Raw genomic sequence first — 20,507 nt, forward strand, 5'->3', positions numbered from 1 at the left:
AGTCAATATAATGGTTGAATCATGATGCAGAAATTAATCAAGTGACCTTATATTGAATTAAATCATTGCTAAGTGCTGAAGAGTCTAGAAAGAAGGAGTGTCAACAATGACACTGGCTTAGGTCTTATTTGGAGGGGGTTGGATCTTCTTTCTACACCAGGGGTCTCCAACTTTGGTTACTTTAAGCCTGGAGAACATCAACTCCCAGGATGGGAGTTGACGTCCACCAGGCTTAAAGTGGCCACAGTTGGAGACCCCTGTTCTACACTGCTGTGGTTCCTTTCTAGACCTGTTTGAAACTTGGAGGAGTGAGAGTATAAATGTTCTGGTACCTTTGCACATTTTGTACCAAAAGGTTTTTTGAGATAAAAGGAAAAGCCTTACCTTTTCAATTTAAATCTTGAACACCTCTACAGACTCTTCCGATAATTAGATGGATGGTTTTTCTAAATTTGCTTAGAACAGGAGTAGGTAACTAATATAAATTAAATAATCCCCTAGAAAGCTACATGGAATTTATATGGTGCATTCATTTTAAATCATGCTGTCATTATATTGATTTTAAATTTGTTGTGGGTATTTGTATATAAAGAAAAGCACAGTTAAATACAACAGAGAGTCTGACCTATTGATAAAGATTACATATTTTGTCTGATCAAGTCTTGGCTCTTGAGGGAAATGCAGGAGAGAGAGAAACATCTTAACCTTTAAAATGTAGAGCAAAGGAGAAACATTTCTTGATATGTTTTCATGCATATGCATAAAGAACATTTATCACAGATCTGACATTACAATAGTACATAAAGTCTTCATTTAACAACTCTTTGAAGTTAACAATGGTTTTTTTAAAAAGCTATTTGCAACCCATTCTCAAAGTTACAACTCCCACACACATATATACGCATCACAGTCATGTGATCACATTTTAGGCACTGGCAACCAACTTGCATTTATGACCAGCTGCAATGTTCCCACCATCACATGACTGCAATCTGCATTATTTTTTTGGCATTTTTCATCAGAAAATGAAATGCCTGCAATGGATGCAAATGTTAAAGAATTTTGAAATCAACCAGTTTGATTTTTCTGATATGAATTTCTTTTTCCCAGTTTGCTTTCATTCTGATAAAAACCGACACTGTCTCTTTGGAACTGAATTAATATAAGGGAGGTAGCAGACTAGTGTGGTCACCATAAGAGGAATATCTACTTGAACAATGGTACTTTTTCCTATATACATATCTAAATGAATTCTGGAAGGTTCTCTAGCTTCCTAGATGTACAGTATGTTTAATTCAGAAGAATTTCTAAATAAAGAATTTCTAAATAAAAAATTTCACTATTAAGCTGAAACATTAAATAGAACTTAATATGCATTTAATCTCTCTGTGCCCATCTTTCTACTGTAAAATATAAGGCACAGGTAACCATGTCAAATAAATTATAATAATTGGCATATAGGAGTCACCCTACAGGCTGTTGGATGGGAATAAAAAAAATTGTCCCAAAGGTGCTTTTTGAAACATGCCCTGGATGGCTGAGAATCTCCAAAAACAAAAAAACCCATAATTTTTTAATGATCAAAGTCCCTCAAGATAATCTTGTTAGTTGATAATATCAGAAGATATTGATGAGCAATTGGGTTCTGGTAGACTCACATTGCTGACCCTTTGCTGATATCATCTTTCTGTAACAATGCAGTGATACATACAATGTGATTGTCTGGATTTGTTTTCTCATTTTCAGGCCTCTCTCATCTTTTTAAGTGGGAGAACTTGCACAATTGGTAGCTGACTAAATACTTTTTTGCCCCACTGTAAATGGAAACTGTAAATTGTTTATATAAATTGATAAATATCACATGATGAAAAGCTACCGTACTTAAAAAGTCTTCATGCTGGTTAAAATAAAAGCTTACTTTTCAGCCAGATAATTACAACAATGAAATAATAAAGATCAATGTACGAATGCTGCCAGATAAAGATGATCCGAATTATAAATTTATTTCTTGACCTCACAATCTAACATCTGAGATGGTTGTTCTGGTAGAGCTAACATTGCTAGGCTTCAAAAGTCTGGACAGACCATTAGATAGCAAATAAGCTTTCCTGTTCTTTTGAGATAAGTTGCATGAGTTACAATTCCAGAACTGCAAAAATGTGGAGGAGCAATAGATGGCAGCGAAGAGACACAGAAAATTCTAAGTCTCCAAATTGTTGTCTAGATATTTATAGTCAACATGTGCTAATTCTCTACTCAGGGGAAGTAGGTTTGTAAGTATCGTAGTGCGAGCTATTTAAGTACAATTATGTATCTAAAAGGACGGTGCCACACTTGCCCATAGAAGGATCGGTGTTCATAAGAATTGAGAACCTCATTAATACAGTCTACAAAAATACTTGTGCCTAGAGGAATTTAGAAATCCACTTTGTATTAGCAGATTAATTAAGGTTTATTGTACTATCTAAATTGCTTTCAGCATAGTAATTTTTTTTCCTATATTTATTATGAAATCTTTACTCTTGTTTGAATATGATACTTTAGAAGGCTATAGATAGGGCCTATATATAATTTATATTAAAGCCACTATTCCCATGTTTCAAGGCAGTGTAACTCAGACAGATCAGGCAGATGAGTGTAAATGTTCAAATCTTCCTCCAGGGCTTGAAAAATTCTTTGTATTTTTACCTTTAAAAAGTGGGGAAGGGAAATGGGGAAGAAAAGAAAGAGAGTTTTAAAAAATGGACTCTTAGGACTCTTTATTATTACTATAGCTATATCCAAGGGTTTAGGTCAGGCTAATTTCCTAGAAATATCTCCTGCACCGGCATAATTTCAACCTAAAGAGCTCCCAGTGTCCAAACATGTTATTATATCTCATGCAACGTGGTAGCTCATAATGAACCAGAAATGCGCAATCTAACTTTCTTCTCTACTTCTCTTCTCTCTAATGAAGCTGCAGTTTGTTTACTTCTATTATTTTTATACCCCAATAACATGAATAAAGATGAGTGTCAAGTACATGAACTGTATAGGACCTCTGTAATTCAGAGCAGGAATGACTAATTGGAACCACATACAAGCTGGAAAGCTTTGATTGTAGATCCCAGAAGTTTTGAGATCTGGTGCTCCAGTAAAGCTGCCAACAAATTTATAATTTTTAATGTGAACGAATTAACCGATTAAACACAGAAAGCTGGTTTTATTATCAGCTTTCAATTAAAGCAACTTTTATTTTATTTATGTCCTGTCTGCTTTTTGGAATGTGGCTCCCAGCATGCTGTTCAAGGCCAAATTTGGCTCTCACCCTCCATAAAAGTAGGGAACCCTTGTAGTAAAAAAAACTACCATATTTTTTGGAGTATAAGACACACCTTTTTCCCCACTAAAAGGGGGTGAAAATTTAGGTGCGTCTTATACACTGAATAGGATGCCTGCCCACCCACTGGCCCCAACCCTTTGGCCTCTGCCTCCCAGCAGTTTATCTCCTTGCAGCAAGCAGCAAGAAGAAACAGCTCGTTTCAGCTTCAGCACAACCTAATTAGCACACGTTGATTGGATCGGCTTCCCGACTCTCAGCTGTTTTGCTCTCAGCTGTTTTGCGGTGCCTCTGCTGTTTGCTGCAAGGAGGTAAATTGCTGGAGCAGATTTTTTTTTCCTTGTGCTAATCAAGCCATGCTGAAAACAAAAATAAAAGTAAAGCAGGCTGTTTGCTGTTTGCTGCAATGAGGCAAAATTGCTGGGAGGCAGAGGCAGATTTCTTTTTCTTGTTTTCCTCACCAAAAAAGGTAGGTGCATCTTATAGTCCAGTGCGTCTTATACTCCAAAAAATACGGTATTTCTTGAACATTCTACTTCAGAACTTTATCATCAACCAACAGAATTTCAAAGGAAACTGGATGATAGGGACTGTCTATTTATCTGTTGGAGTGCTTGTTGAACACTGTAGAATATATCTTACACTTTTTTGAAATTGCAGGAGGAAACCAATATTAGCACTTTTACATTTCTCCTGATGTACCCAACCTTCACTTCCCTAAGGGCAGAAGGTATTTAGAATAATAGCGTTGGAAGCTCTCCTAGTCCAATCCCTTGCATAAGCAGGAGACAATATACCATTCTGGACAAATGGCTGTCCAATCTCTTCTTTAAAACCTCCAGTGTTGATGCACCCGCAATTTATGAAGGTAAGTTGTTCCAATGGTTAATTGGTCTCATTGTTAAGAAATTTCTCTTTAGTTCTAGGTTGGTTCTCTCCTTGATTAGTTTGCACCCATTGCTTGTTGTCCTGCCTTCTGGGGCTATGTGCTACTATACATAACTTTTGCTACGTTTGCAAGAAACATTCATGCTGCTTCCCAACAAATCAGTACCCTATCTTTATGAAAGCATTTGTACATCTTAAAAGTTTCTCCATAAATCATTTCTTCATCTTCAGTAATATTCTACCAATATATAAAATTATCTACTTTGCTATAATTTTCATTATTTATGTATCATTTGCAAATATTCATTCCTGTCAATCACAACTTAGTTTTGATAGATTAATTTTCAGATCCATACTTTTTATTCCATAACAGAGTAGAACAGGGGTGAAATGCTCCTGGTTCGGACCGAATCACCTGATCCGGTAGCAATGGAGGCAGGTGGTTTGGAGAACCGGTAGCAAAAATCCCTGTTACCCCCCCCCCATGCCCAGCTGAGCCGTACAATCATCAGAGACTTTTTTTTTACTTTTAAAAGCATTTTTTTTACAACCTCTTCGGCCGAAAAAAATGCTTTTAAAAGTAAAAAAAAAAAAGCCTCTGATGATTGCACAGCTCAGCTGGGATCGTCAAAGGCTTTTAAAAGAAAAAAACTCTTTTTTTCTTTTAAATGCCTCTGACGATCCCAGCTGAGTTGCCTGATCGGCAAAGGCTTTTTAAAAAAGCCTCTACCAATCAGGCAACTCAGCTGGGATCGTCAGAGCCTTTTGAAAGCATTCTTTTGCAACCTCTTTGCTGAAGAGGTTGTAGAAAAAATGGTTTTAAAAGTTAAAAAAAAAAATTGGCCACGCCCACCCAGTCACATTACCATCACCACCCCACCAAGCCACACCCACAGAACCGGTAGTAACAAATTTTAGATTTCACCACTGAAGTAGACGCTTACTGTAACAAATTTACAGGGCTATTATCAGTTATCGATTTGTTTATACAACAATATTAAAAACTCCCTATAGCTAAAACCTGTCTATAGTTGTGGGATGTCACCTTAAAAAAGATCAATTCTAGAGTGCCTGGTTGAGGCATATTACAAATCAATTGCCTTTAATGTGTAATTTTTGCCAAGTACCATAATCTACAGAAATCAATTGTTCTTTAACGAATTTTGTACAGCCTACTGAATGCTATTTACGCTACTGTCTGAACCTTACCGTTGCTAAAATTGCCCATTCTATTGCAATGATCCCATAGAAAGCCACTCTACCATCCAATTATTCTGCAATTACCTAGATTATCACACCATTGTCTTTATAGAGAATCTGGTTAAGTCTCACATAACCTCTGATTTTGGAGAATGCTGATGAAGAATGCCAATACAGTTTTATAGCTGTTTCTTTTTCCCAATCAGTTTTTGAGTTTTAAGTCTTCAAGGCTTACCTGAGAAAACCTGCTTTCTAAAGACTAGAGTTTCAGCAAGCTAATAAAAATGTAGGGTCTTTTTTTTTTCCTTGTCAGGAAAGAAAAGAGTGGTAGGACAAATGATCAAACAGATGTGTCTCCTAGAAACATCTCAATCAATCAGAATAGAGCTGGAAGGGACCTTAGAGGTCTTCTAGTCCAACCCCCTGCTCAAGCAGGAGACCCTATGCCCGTGATTGTAAACCTATGGCATGCGTGCCACAGGTGGCATGCATAGCCATATCGGTGGGCACGTGAGCGCAGGTCCGGTGCACATGCACATGCTGGCCAGCTGATTTTTGGGCCTTCTGGGCCCACCGGAAGTAGGGAAACAGGGCCTCTGGGGTGAGGGGGAAGCTGTTTTCACCCTCCCCAGGCTCCTAGAAAGCTTCTGGAGCCTGGGGAGAGAGAAAAACGGGCCTACTGGGCCCACTGGACCATCGTGTGGCAGGACCGGAGGGGTCACGCGCACATGTGCAGGGGTAGGGTGCATAAAATTATGGGTGTGGGTACGCACACATGTGAACCCCCACCCGCAGTCTCCCTGCTCCTGGCACACGATGGCAAAAAGGTTAGCCATCACTGCCCTATGCCATTTCAGACAAGTGGCTGTCCAGTCTCTTCTTTAAGAACCTCCAGTGATGAAGCACCCACAACTTTTGAAGGCAAGCTATTCCACTGGCTAATTGTGCTCACTGTTAGGAAATTCCATTAATTAATTCTCTGTGGTCACAGAGAATTAACTCAATCCTCTGTGACCACAGTTGGAAACCAAACTCTGGAACTGGTAAACATTGGGCCAATTTAGGTTAAGATTTTCTAAAAATTAAGGTCTGAGATATTTCAGTTTTTTAGGATGAGGACAACTGTTTACCTTTAGTGGCACACAGGAGTCCATCTTCCAAAAACATAAATCTTTCTGGCAAAATTATTCCATGTATATTTAACACATGCTCTTTTCTCACATGTGTTCAATATGTGCTTTGTACTGTTAGTACAGGCTTCATGCTAAAGAAGATGCTTTGAAACTTGGAGAAGTTGAGCATTTTCCCCATGGCTTTATAATTTAACAATGTATGAAAGGATCCACCTCTTAAGGTGAGATCCTAAGTAGAGAGTTAAACATTCTCTCTGACCTTATCTGTTATGTCAAATAGCAGAAATGAAAAATCCAAATATTTGTTGCAAGAAGGATCCTCATTTGGCTGTTCCAGAATGCAGATTGCTACAATTCAATCAAACATTGTTTTGTTCAGTTGTTCTTTGGAAATATAAGAAAAATTCCCTTTTTTTCTTTTGAGCTTATTACCCATATAATTCATTTTGTAGCTGTCGTTTCATGTTGGCACTTGATTTTCTTCTCCTAATTAAAAAGTGTAGTAGCCTAAATAATATAAATTTTTCTAGACATGCATAAGACTCTTCCTGGAATATATTGCAGTGTTTATGAGTATTACTCACCTCATTAAGGTCACACCTGTTGATAATATGCATCCGAATTATATCACCTAATGACCTTAAAAAGAAAGAATGAAAAAGAAAACAAACTACATAAATAGAATAATAACACAGATATTACTTTATTTTCAAGGCACTTAAAAAATACAAACTGCTGGATCTTCAGAATCACCTAAGAATCTCCATATTTTTGTTATCCAAAGATAAAACTGTCCCCATGAAAAACAAGTTCCAAGATCATTTAAAGTGATATGTCTAAAGGGAGATAATTTAATTTCAATTCAATGGGATTTACACCAAGATAAATGTGCATAGACTTACAACCCACTCATATTTGCCTCACTGATAAGCCTCACTGAATAAGCCATGTATTTTGATGCAATATTGTCTAATATTTGCCGAACATCACCCAGCAACACATCATCTATATAAAGTACATATTTATTTATTTATTTATTTAAATTTTTATACCGCCCTTCTCCCGAAGGACTCAGGGCGATGTACAGCCAAACTAAAACAACATATACACATAACATTAAAAACATTTTAAAATATATTAAAAATTTGGCCCTTATATTAAAAAACTACAAACACCCAATTAAAATTCATTTTCTAAGCCAGCCCAGCCTGTTGAAACAATAAAGTTTTAAGGGCATGGCCCATATACAATCATGTTTTAAGATATCACATTTTAATTCAAGCATTCTATACATGAATGCATAACATGAAACAGCATTCAAACACTTATCAATGTGGTGTTTGAGCTATTATTTTTTCTATACATTTGACCATAAAATTAAAAATGTGTAGCATTGGAAGGAATTTTCCTGAAACAGCCCTATTTGTTCTGCTCAACAAAGCACAAGAATCCAAATGTTGATAATGTATTTAATTTGCACCATGGAATAACTACTTTTGTGATAACTGGAACAACCTTCCCCAACATTGTGTTCTTCTGATTATTGTCAGTATTGTTTCCTGAACTTTTGGTATCACAGTTGAAAAAGTTCCAGAAAATAGTAAATGTGATTGTGATGGTTTAAAAAATATGAAGTACTGCATTGTAAGGACCCCCCCCATCAAAGGGGTCTATACCAAAAGCATTTTCACTATGCAGAACAACCTTTAGCCTAATGAAGCTACTGTCCTACCATATGCTACAAAGGATGATAGGGAATAAAATAATTTCTTTAAACTATATTGGCGAGCAAGGTTCATTTCCAATGTCACCCACATCATGGAATATCACCATCCATTTTTAAGACCATTGAATTAGAGGTAACATTGCTCCTGGGTTTTGCTTATGTTTGCTTATGTGATATACTGTAAGTACCTCCATACAGAAAGTTGGGATCTGTACTAAACAAGTAAATTTATGATCAACAGCTATATTTTTAATGGAATAGATTTTACTTTGCCACATGCTTAATGCACTAAAGTTAGTGCAGTAATATTGGCCACCCTGATACTAATACAATGCTACTTTAGATATCTTCAGTCAAATGAGTTCTTTAAGTATGTAATAAAACAACTTAAAACTTTGAAACACATTCCACTGTTTGCATTTTCCATCTTATGTTTAATCACATGTACATATGTTGGAAATGATGCAAGAAGTGTCAAACATGTATGGAGTTGTCTAGCCTTACGTGTATAACTTTCATGGCATCTTGGTTTAGCCTTGTAAAGAATCATCATCATTCAAGGAAAGAGGGGTGTGAAAAATTTGGCTTTCCCTACTGGAAAAGCCGGTACTGATTACCGGAAAGCTAAGTAATAACAGTGGGTTCTTATTCCTTGAATAAGATAAATTGAACTGATACATGAAGTTAGTTGGATTGTAAGGAGCAAGGGCACCAGAATTTTACATTGCAGAGCTATGAATTTAAACTGCAAATTGTCACTATTGCTCTTTTGTTAGAGCACAGGCATTTTACAAAGGAGCAATTAAAGCATTCAGCATCTTGAAGAATCAGTCAAGCATTTGAATTTGCTGACAGAAAAGTTGTATTATTGCTGTTAGGACAAAGATACAACAGTGCTTAGTTAGAATTTGTTTAGATTGTCCTATATTTACTGTTGGGTCATTTTACATATTGTGATTTTAATTAAAGAAAGGTATATATTGAAATATTTAACAGTTTATTCCAATTTAGACCCAACACAGGTGGAAGTTAGGCCAACATGAAGAAAATATTTCATCCTAGGAGGACATGTTTTACATATTATTTACAGAAATAAATTATTGGAAAAAATATCTGACTCACTTCTTCCAGTAACAACTTCTAAGCAAAATATAATTCGTAACTTCTTGAAGCAACTGCAGGTACTTCAACTCTTCATTTCTTAAAAAAGAAACAAAAAAAAAGAATATCTGTAGAAAAGCAGCTCTCATGTTTTAATAATTCTTTTCTTCCTATAACTTACTTACAATAAAAGTGGCAAATATTATTGAAATGAATTACCTAAAAGTCAGTCTAATCATATAGACATGATGTCAGTTTCCTCAACTTTACTGCCCTCCAGATGACTTCAGCTTCCAGAATTTTAACAATCATGCTGGTTAGGAATTCTGGGAGTTGGAGTCCACCTATCCACTGTCCATGGGAGGGAAATAGCAAAACTCGTATCATGATGTCATTATACAAACCCTGCAACATATGTTCCTGTGTCAGACAGCAGGATGCAAGAACAAAAGAATGAATTTTGGGTCACAACATCAACATATGGAGCCATCTCATCTGTCATTTTACTCAAGAGGCCTATTCACATGTCTGGAGATTGTCAAAGATGCTATAAATTCATAGCTGCATTCACACTGTGTTAAATGAAGGATTTTTTGAGTCATAGTTGCATCATATCATAAATATCTCTAAGCTATAGGTTTGCAGCTATAGCCCCTGAAGTCTGAATGCTGCAGAGGACAGGTCACTCTTCATTCGCCCCAAGTCCTCCACTCCTCTGCTCGTAACAAAATACCCTATGCCACCAGACTTGAAATTCTGGGTTTAGAAAATTTAGAACTACGGCGCCTTCAGTATAACCTAAGCATAGCTCATAAAATCATCTGCTACAATGTCCTACTTGTCAATGACTACTTCAGCTTCAACCACAACAATACACGAGCACACAATAGATACAAACTTAAAGTGAACTGCTCCAGACTCGATTGCAGAAAATATGACTTCAGTAACAGAGTTGTTAATGCCTGGAACGCACTACCAGACTCTGTGGTCTCATCCCAAAACCCCCAAAACTTTAACCTAAAACTGTCTACTGCTGACCTCACCCCATTCCTAAGAGGTCTGTAAAGGGCGTGCATAAGAGCACCAGCACCTCTGTCCTAAAGTTCCCTTTAATTGTATTCATTTTATGTATTCAATTCATGCTTATACTTATATATATTATCTAATATGTACTCGACAAAATAAAATAAATAAATAAAAAGTGTTGACAAAGTTTGTGGGAGAATACACAGTTCTATCTTCTCCATCTGCCCTTGTCAAAGCCCAAGGAGGCATTTGCCTAGATGCAGTGTCAGGATCAATGCTCTTCTGGTTTTGGCAAAGTCTTTCTTATACCTCCTGCAGTGATTTTTAAAATCACAATGAACCAAAAAAAAAAAAAAGAGCTCCACATCATTGTGTAAACATACAAAACCTGTTCAATAAGCCCTAAAATAAGCTTAATATTTTGTTAAAAATGAAAGGGAATAAGTAAACTATCTCTCGAGACAGTTTATAAAGGATCAGCCAATCTGGTGTTATTATGCCTTCAGTCCTCCCCAAAGCCAAGTACAACATCTGGCCATCAAAAGGTTACCCAAACCATTGTCAGAAATCCATTAAGGCAAACCCTAACAACTTTCATTAGGGTATAGTGTGATAGTGAACCAGCACTGATCCCAAATGTGGTTGAAAAAGACTTTTAAGCTCAACATCCAGACTCCAGTTCTTCAGAAATTTAAAATAACTTTCTCAACCATACTAGAACTAGGGAAGAAAATGGCACCTTCTGTAAGCAAAGAGTGCTCTGCTCTCTAACCACCACCCTGCAGAATAAACATGGCAAAATTTATTCTGAGGGCTGCAAAAGAGGGGTAGGTAATCTGCATGGAATGCCTTCCTGATATTTTTTGCATCCCTGATGTGGGCTTTGCATATCACCTGCTCTCATCATTGAGATGATAATATTATCATAGACAGATCATTTATCCTACTTCCAGACTCAGAAGCATCAGGTTGCCCATGGAAAAGAAGAAGCCAGACTACATAGGCCTTTGCCTGGGTCATTCAGAACCCTGGTTAGGTTCTTACAAAGGAGTTGTCTCCATATTTCAGGTTTATTGAAAAAGCCACAATTTTAATATTTTGTTGCACAGGGAACAGTGTCCTTATTAAAAATAAATGCAGAACTCACTTTGCACGAAGAAGTGTTTGAATAGTAGTCGAGTTCCCAGAATGGTTCTATAATTTTTAAACACAAAGAAAAAGACATAAGCAATTGCTTTATTTCATTCATTGCTTTATATTGAGGCTGTGCAAATCACTGAATATGTATTTGCTTTGGCAAACATTTGTTCCAAAACAGCCATGTTGCTTCACTTTGCATTGCAAAGTTTTAATGAATGCTGAAGAGGACAGGTCACTCCTCATTCACCCCAAGTGTTGACAAAGTGGGCGAGAGAATACATAGCTTTGTCTTCTCTAGCTGCCCTTGTCAAAGCCCAAGGAGGCATCTGCCTAGATGCAGTGTCAAGATCAATGCTCTTCTGCCTTTGGCAAAGTACAAGTAGGAAATAACAATAAGCTTCAAGGCAATGCAAAATCCTTCAAGGCAATGCAAAATCATAGGTAGCATCACAATAGTTAGCTTCACAGTAATTACATTTTGAGCATGTGTGCTAAGCTGACTATTATTTGCTTTTCTGGGGAAAAAAATCCCCAGTTTGAATAGGCAAGATCATAAGGCACAAAATGTCTCTCTGAAAAGGCCTTACTAATTGATAAAAGGAAAATACATTCATGCAGGTCAACAAAATCAGCTCTTAAAATATAGAATATAGAATATACATTGCATATACTTTATCTGTATCTGCATGTATCCCTTTTGTATACCCACAATGAATCAAATCCAGTTTGGATTTCTGCATAGATCCTGCATACTGTATTTTTACACACCCTTTGTCTGACAGGATACTCTTAGGGACACTTCCACACCACCATTTTTATCCCTCTGTCTGACAAAAGTAGTACAGAAAGAGAGAGAGAGAGAGAGAGAGAGAGAGAGAGAGAGAGAGAGAGAGAGAGAGAGAGAGAGAGAGAGAGAGATTCTGACCATATTCTGCTTTGTTTTAAGCTATCGGGTTAGGCCACAAACCCAACTAATCCAGTTGTATTTACTGAAAAATTGATAGAACAAAATATTTTGCAATATCAGAATGAAGTACGGTATATGTTGTATAATCAATACCTTTTGCTTTAAAAAAAAAACAATTATGAAAAATGCCAGTAATTGGGGTAGATCCCTGGTAGCTGTTTCTAATTCAGGATGTGCATGGTTTTTTATACCTATAAAAACCTTGGGTGATGAAGTATTTATTTTAAGATTTAAAATCTGAAAATCCCTAATCATTTTTTCCCAGTGACATTGCAAAACTCTCTGGCTCCTAAAAGAAGCAGTATAAACTATCTCTTTTGCTGTGGCTTCTGCTAAATGAACCTCCTAACCGGCATTTGGTGCTTGGCTGATGTTTTCCAAAGACACGATACAAGCAATGCTAATATATAGTGGAAAGAGACAGAATAATTATTGTGCTAAATGTTACATGAATACACATTTGACACGAAATAGTCCAATGAAGTACTTGTATTATCACTTTTCAAACTGTTCTCTTTTTCTGATGTTTATATGCTGCAATGACCAAAAAGCAATTGAAAAGGGGAAACTTTAATTTGAGACTTGTGCTCTCTTGTTCTTTTAAAGCAACTCTGCACATCTGCTATTAGACTACAATCACAGATACTGTCTGCAAATTATGGAAGTTTAATTCTGCATGTCTTTGGGAAAATCTGCTTTCAAAGGAAAGCAGCTTTTTTTCTGAAAAGCAAAATAACAGTGTGTTTCTTCCACATAATTTCTGACTACATTAGTGAACACCTGATTTATGTTTTTACATTTTCTTTTAGGAAGGGAGAAGTCTGCATTGGATTGAGTTATGGCTTTTATATGATTTTAAACATTGTGTTTTCAAAGCAGCTCTGTAATTTTAGGTCTACCGTCACGAAACACCACTGTCATTATCCACTCTGACATACCAGATTTCCCATAGAAGTAGTTTTAAATTGCTTTCATAAGTAGTTTTACTTCGAAGAATCAAATAACATTATTCACAACACAATCTAATTCGTGTGTTCTCAGAAATTAGACTCCCTGAATCTAATGAGACTTCTTTGCCAAGTGCATGTGAGTAGAGAATTCAAACTTCATTATGGATAAATAAAAAACTGAGCAATGCCCAATGTATTTTAATACTACTGTCGATATTTATGAATGTTACTGCCTGCGTAATTTAATCCATTACTGAACAATAAGAAACCTTGAGTGGATGGCATGGAGGGTCTTCCGTATAAGCTCTTAGCCGCTCCTTATCCATAGACCTGGAAGATGAAAAAAATAAAATAAAACATATCAGCAACAGTGACAGCAGTTTAAAATTTACTTGTCTGAAGCTGAGATTGGTTCAGCTTCACCAACTATTTGTAAACTTTTTGATAATAAGTTGGCAAACCCTTTACCTGTAAACATTTCTTGATCTTTTGTATGATTGTGTATGAGGAGAAAAGCTTTTCTTTCTGCACGGATGGTTATAATATCTATATTTTGAAAGAAATGATTTACTTGCTGTTTTTAAGAGCTTTGGGGTAAAAGGCTGCTTTGTTTCTGTAAACCAATGAGCATGTGTGTCCAGTAGATCTCCACTAGTAGATTTCTTCTTAGGGCTCTTCCCAGGAGACAGGTAAAGAGATAATGCACATGGCTGGAGTGCATTTCTGTATGTACGAGATAAGACTGGACCTTGAATATCTTCTTCCTTCAAAATCGAGGGCTGGAGACTTGCATACATTTTCTTGGACGGTTTGGAAGGTTTCTGCTCCTCTTTTCTCAAAGGAGACGATCTTGCTCTTGGAGCCAAATTCAGGTGATATGGTAACTGCTGAGAATTTAGGAAAAATGGATGGAACATTTTTAAAATGTAATTGTCCATCTGCACCCTAGAGTTTTATGCCTCAAATCTTAGAAAGGAGAACAAATATAGTGGATTTGGTTGTTAAAAAACATAGGTGGGAAATCAAATTCTACCATTCCACATTCTAGGAAGAAATTGCAGTTTAGAAGCTTTCCCATGTTTAAAATCAAACATCTCCAATAAAAATTGCAACATAGCAGAGTAAAAGTTTAGTTGGGCTAGCTAGCTTTATCACTGCAGATTTTATTTTATTTTATTTTTTAAAAAAACAAAGATACATTCTACTGTGGGAGAAAAAATTCGAGCATATAAAAATTTGTGTAAAATGCTCCTTGGAATCCTCATTCCTACTTCATTCAATTATGGGCCAAAAATTGGTGACAGGTAAATCATACTTTATAAAATAATGATAACAGGATATGATTTGGAATCAGTGGAAATTTATCTTTAGAACTGACATTCGTCTTCCACGGACAGGTAGATGGGAAATCAAATTGTATCATTTCACACTTAATGAGGGTGGTGGATCGAATTATGAAAATATGAGTAGGAAGAAACACTTTCATTGATTCATCATCCTACTGATATACATAATAGTTTTAACTCACAGGATCAGATCAAATCACATGGCTCATTTTGCTGAAGGGGTCATAAAATAGAGTTGGAAAAGACAAATGAAATTTAACATTGACCACAATCCCTAATTAATTAATTATTCTGATTAATTAATGCAATAATATTGTAATATAATCTGAGCAAAATCAAATCAAATCAAATAAGATAAAACTACACAATAGTTTGAAAATAGATTATTCTATTAGTTTGAAAATAGATTATTCTTACTGATGCTGAACTAGCATCTAATAAAAGTGTTCAGTACCTTAGGATAATAAGTATTTTTTAAAATAGTAGACAATTATAGCTTTAAGCTTTCCCTAACTTAATGAAAACCCTAATGGTTTTCATGCACTCATCAGACACTGGAATACAGTCTCTTGGAAGAGACATTCACTTCCTATCCATTGCCTCCAAAACAGGCTACATCAGTGGTGCATTTCTACCGGTTCGCCCCGGTTAGGTCGAACCAGTAGTGGGGCGGCAGGAGGCTCCACCCACCCACCCGGATATCATCATGGATGCTCTGCGCATGCGCAGGTTCTGCACATGTACAGAAGCACCGTGCGTGAGCAAAACGAGTGTGTGTGGGCATGTGCTCACAGTTCCGAACCGGTAGCGACGGTAAGTGGAACCCATTACTGGACTACATAGTATATCATCTTACGTTGTGATTCTTAGTGGAAACACCTCTAGAATGACCTGATGGCATAGAATGGATCAATGCTACTTCTTTCTTGAATTTTTCAACAGCTTTGATGAGCTTCTCTCTTTTCTGTTGGTCTCTGTCTGTAATATGAAAGTTTTGACACAAAGAGTTATCGTCTTTCCTTATCTTCCAATAAAAGAGACTATCTGGCTCAAGGCTGAACTGTAGAGTTCTTGATGCTCACTAAGCTTGGGTGCCAACTTGCAGATCCTTCTTTACCTAGCAAGATTATCTACACCTCAGCATTTTCTTTAGCATGGTTTAACTATACATTTTTAAACCAAGCTAGTCCAATCACTTGGCTCGCCTGAGCCACACCGAGTGAAGAGGAATTGTCTTGGGCCATGTATAAAATATATAATATAATAAATAACAAACTTCATATATATTCATTATGATCTTGCGGGGCTGCATTACTAGTCGTCGAGGGCCACATGCCTGATTTAAAAGGTTTGGGAGAAAAAGCTAAATTAAGATGTCTTGTTTTTTCCTCCCCCCCCCAAAAAAAATCAATCTCTCAGCAAATTTTAGTAACAGATAAGATGTTGTTATTATTAACAATATTGGGCCAAATAATTTTTCCCCTCTAACCTTTCTTTTTCATTGATATTTAATGTGTTGACCTACGAACATTACCATTTTAAAAAGTAAAATATATATAAAAGAGATAAAGACAGGGACAGAGAAGAAAATACAGAAAAGAGATTTAAAATTTCCAGGAAAGGGAAGAAAAAGAAACATAAACAATTGAAAATAGTTAAAATTAGGCCAAACATTTCAGAGGTTGTTAAGTGGAATTAAAATTATGGGGCATACCTTTGTTGCTTTTGACTTGATGAAGGTGGAATATAAATTAATATGGCTTTCTTATATGGCTATCGCTATACTGAAAGTACTTGAAGTTTGTATAATATAATAAGATTATTAGGTAATCTAACAATATTATTAAATTATTAGAACTGAAGAAAGCAAAAGAATCTAAGGGTGATGACTTTGATTAAATAATCTGAAGCAAGGAGAAAAGATATTTGAGGGAATCTATTTTTTTTCCTTGAAAAGTAGAAACATTTGATTCATATGTTTAAATTTATTCCATCATGTAAAGAATTTGTACAGAGTGAACATTATGGAGCAGTGTTGGTACTGCATTTACCTGCAGGAAAAAAGGAACACGGTAAGAAGGAACTGGTATAGGAAATGTAGTTCCAAATACTGCAAGTATAGAAGGGATAGCTAATAAATTGGGTAATAAATTGCAGAAATTCAGAAACTGGGCCATTCAATTTCTGCCTCCTTGACTGCTTTGAATTGTTGGGAACAACATAAAGAAATTGCCTGTAACATCTCAATTCAGAATAATAGACCTTGAAAGTCTTCTAGTCCAACCTGCTACTCAAGCAGAAGACCCTATGCCATTCCAGACAAGTGGCTGCCCAGTCTCTTCTTAAAAGTTTTCAGTGATGGAGCAACCACAAATTCTGACGGCAAGGCATTCATTCATGACTGTATAGGCCTCACTGCTGCATTCTGGCTTATAACATGGTCTGAAACCCAGAATGTGGGATTGCTAAGTGGGCAAATGAGTAAATTATAAGAGATGGATTCAATGATCATATTCCAATGGAGGTGAAATAATCTGGGAACATACAACTATGAAGATAAAAGAGGTTGGAAGATAGTAAACATTTCTCTCCTATCTTGTTCTAACAAAAATTCTATGTATGTGTAAATTATAACAGCTTAGAAGTAATGGATAGGGTATCCTATTATTCCCTTAAAGTCTTAATTTACCCTGTAATATGGTACTTCTCCCAAGCAGATAATAATATACACCATGAAAGGCCATGCTAAATCACACTGGCTGTGTATCTAAACAATCATGCAGCAGAAGCTTATACTTTTAATTATATAATGCCAATTTCCTCCTGCACCATTTTTTTCTCTAACTGATTTCAATTTCTGAAGGCCATCAACTATCATAAAAAGTCCTCTATATTTATGCTTTGCTATTAATTAAATTACTTTTTCCCGCTTTCCATAAGGCTGCTTCCGAGCTGCAAGTTCTGAATTACAATGGACTAAATATTAATAAATTAAGGAAGTGAATTATTGAATTTAAATTTTAACAAGTTAGGAACAGTGAATTATTAAATTAAATGTTAACAAATTAAGAACAATGGATTATTAAATTAAGGCTCAGTATTTATCATAATGCTTTCTGTTTTACGCAATAACCTGTAAAGCATTTTAATGGATGTGTATTTCTCAGCAGTAATCATGTTATGAATAAGAAAACATTTCATCCATTACTTGAATACAGGTTACTGAAAATCCCATCCGACAGAAAGCTGCTAATACCATATAATCACTCTAATTACCTAATAAAATATGTTTTTCTGTTGCTAAACAAAGATTAAGTAGGAACCAATTTTGAGAGCTATGAACATTTCTGATATCCAAAAAAAAAAAAAAATTCAACCCCCACAACCCCTTGTACATAAGGCCCGTTAAATATATCACAATTTACAGTGCATTTCTATACATGTTCATCCAGAGAATACCCATTGCACTTTACATTCATTAAGTAATAGTCATCCTTTCACAAATCACTTCAAATTCAACCGCTTATCAATGACATCACATATTTTAAAAATAATCCAAAAGTGATTCTGCTTTAAATTAAAACTAACGTTTAGTGGCAAAATCAGAAATTGTTAACTTTTTATTTCCAAAAATTGCTCTACTGAAAGTACAGTACCCAGTTAAGTCAGTAATAATTACATCTGAAAACATCTACTTAATATTTCAAAGCAGTGATGTTCCTATAACATGAATCACTCTTGCTATCATTTTTCACTTCCTCAGCCATTTATGCTAAGCTATGCAGATTCTGCTATTTCTCCCATGTTAACATAGCTGCATTTCTTGAATCATTTTAAGATGTTTTTAAGGAAGAGGCAGAATGCACGCTCAGCAAATATTTTGTTCTGTAATAAAAACTAAGCTAAGAATTAACGGAGGAGCTGAGAACTGAAAGAAACCTCTGATATACAGTAATCAGTTTCTTAGATCTGTTGTTCAGAAACCATTTCAAGGTTATTTGGCAGAGAAAGCCATTAAGGCTTATTAAGATAATTCTTTTACCTTAAATTAGGATAGTGATTCCAAAGAATCTTTTCATACATTCTTTTGAGGCCTTTTTTCATTTATTGCTTATTATCTATTAATAGCAACAGCAAAAACAATTTGTGTAGATTTGATGCCATTCATGTACAAGGCATTTTACTCAGAATAGAATTGATAGGACACTGCCCCCCAAAGGATTTACAATCTAAAAATAGACAAAGAGAAAGAAACAAAAAAGAAAGAGGTTATCGTTCTGAAGTTATTTTAATTATAACCTCTTAGGCATAGTTACTTGTTAAAAACAAAAACAAACCTTATTAGTCTACATCAGTGTTGGCGAACCTTTTCGGCACCGAGTGCTGAAACAGGAGCACACGTGCACTTGCAGGGAAGCACCAGAAACCGGATGAGCAGCTCCCTGCGCACACACGTGGAGCACCAGAAACCGGAAGAGCAGTTTCCCAGTGCGTATGTGTGCTGGGAAACTGAAGTTCCAGTTTCCGGCATGCGGATGCATGCCAGTCACCTGGTCTTTTGGTTTCTGGCGTGCATGTAGCATGAAGAGCAGCTGGCCAGCGTGCATGTGCATGTGCATGCCAGAAACCAGAAGCTCAGCTTCCTGGTGCATGCATGTACGCCAGGGAGCTGTTCTGGTTTCCAGCACTCCCGCATGCATAAAGACTAGCTGGCCAGAACCTGGAAGAGCAATGGGAGACAGCTGGAGTGTCCGGAGAGATGGCTCTGCATGCCACTTCTGGTACGTGTGCCATAGGTTCGCCATCACGGGTCTATATATTCTATGGGGATGGGTAAGAATGAGAAAAGAGGGACTGGAAAACAAACCATCTAAGGTTTAGTTAAGGATATTGGAGCTGGATGAGTAAAAATCATAATGCAGTATTAAGTATTAAGATATCAGAGCAAAGGAACAGAGAAAAGTTTATAGTGCATCCTACCAATTGTTCTACATTCTCCTCTCCCTGCAGTGCTTTTGGCTCTTATTCTCTTTTGAGTGTTAGGGAGAACATAGCCACCATCTGAAATCTCCACTGGAATATTTCATGACTGTTAAGTGTAATTGTTAGAAGATTTTGAGAATTTATTGATTTTGAAGCAGAGTTTCATGCAGTGGTGGGATTCAAGTAATTTAACAACCTGTTCTCTGCCCTAACGATTTCTTCCAACAACCAGTTTGCCAAACTGCTCAGAAAGTTAACAACCGGTTCTCCCGAAGAGGTGCGAACTGGCTGAATCCCACCACTGGTTTCATGTCATCTCTTAATACCTTCAAATTCAGGGTTGTCAAACTTGTGGACTGCGGGCTGGATGCATCATGCACTGACAACGCCCATACCCAATTTAGCAAAGGGGAGGAGTCGCGATACGTCACATGATGACGCTGTGATGGACATGAGTTTGACATCACTGTCCAAATTCTTCCCCGACAGTCATGTTTGAAAAGCCTCCTTTGATGGCAATTGTTCCTCTGTGATCAGTTTATTGCTACTCGGGGATATCCTGTAAGAAACTTGGGAGTTCATGTAACTGAACCTTTTCTTCTATTAATGATACAATCAGCTGCCTATGAAGTACACACGTCCCTCACTTAAGTTTGAGAGCTGGGGCTAGGGGACAGAGAGAGAAAGAGTCCAAAACAAACATTTCCAGTCCAAACAAAACGAAACCA

The 20,507-nt window shown here is 36.5% G+C and overlaps 1 protein-coding gene across 1 annotated transcript in view; it reads right to left on the bottom strand.

The window, feature by feature from the left end:
• Window positions 1-2,586: 2,586 nt before the first annotated feature.
• LOC139320599 (spermatogenesis-associated protein 7-like) overlaps window positions 2,587-20,507 on the bottom strand; it is a 37,043-nt gene continuing 19,122 nt past the window's right edge. The window contains exons 4-10 of the mRNA XM_070948987.1: window positions 15,653-15,774; window positions 13,919-14,337; window positions 13,720-13,780; window positions 11,541-11,587; window positions 9,389-9,466; window positions 7,125-7,179; window positions 2,587-2,688 (exon numbers count right to left, since the gene is read on the bottom strand). Coding sequence (XP_070805088.1) covers window positions 2,587-2,688; window positions 7,125-7,179; window positions 9,389-9,466; window positions 11,541-11,587; window positions 13,720-13,780; window positions 13,919-14,337; window positions 15,653-15,774 — 884 coding nt within the window. The remainder of the gene's footprint in view (window positions 2,689-7,124; window positions 7,180-9,388; window positions 9,467-11,540; window positions 11,588-13,719; window positions 13,781-13,918; window positions 14,338-15,652; window positions 15,775-20,507) is intronic.

Source organism: Pituophis catenifer, unplaced genomic scaffold (assembly GCF_029215685.1).
Source record: "Pituophis catenifer annectens isolate HBS135680 unplaced genomic scaffold, rPitCat1.0.hap2 SCAF_1, whole genome shotgun sequence".
In the NCBI taxonomy this organism is placed as follows: Eukaryota; Metazoa; Chordata; class Lepidosauria; order Squamata; family Colubridae; genus Pituophis; species Pituophis catenifer.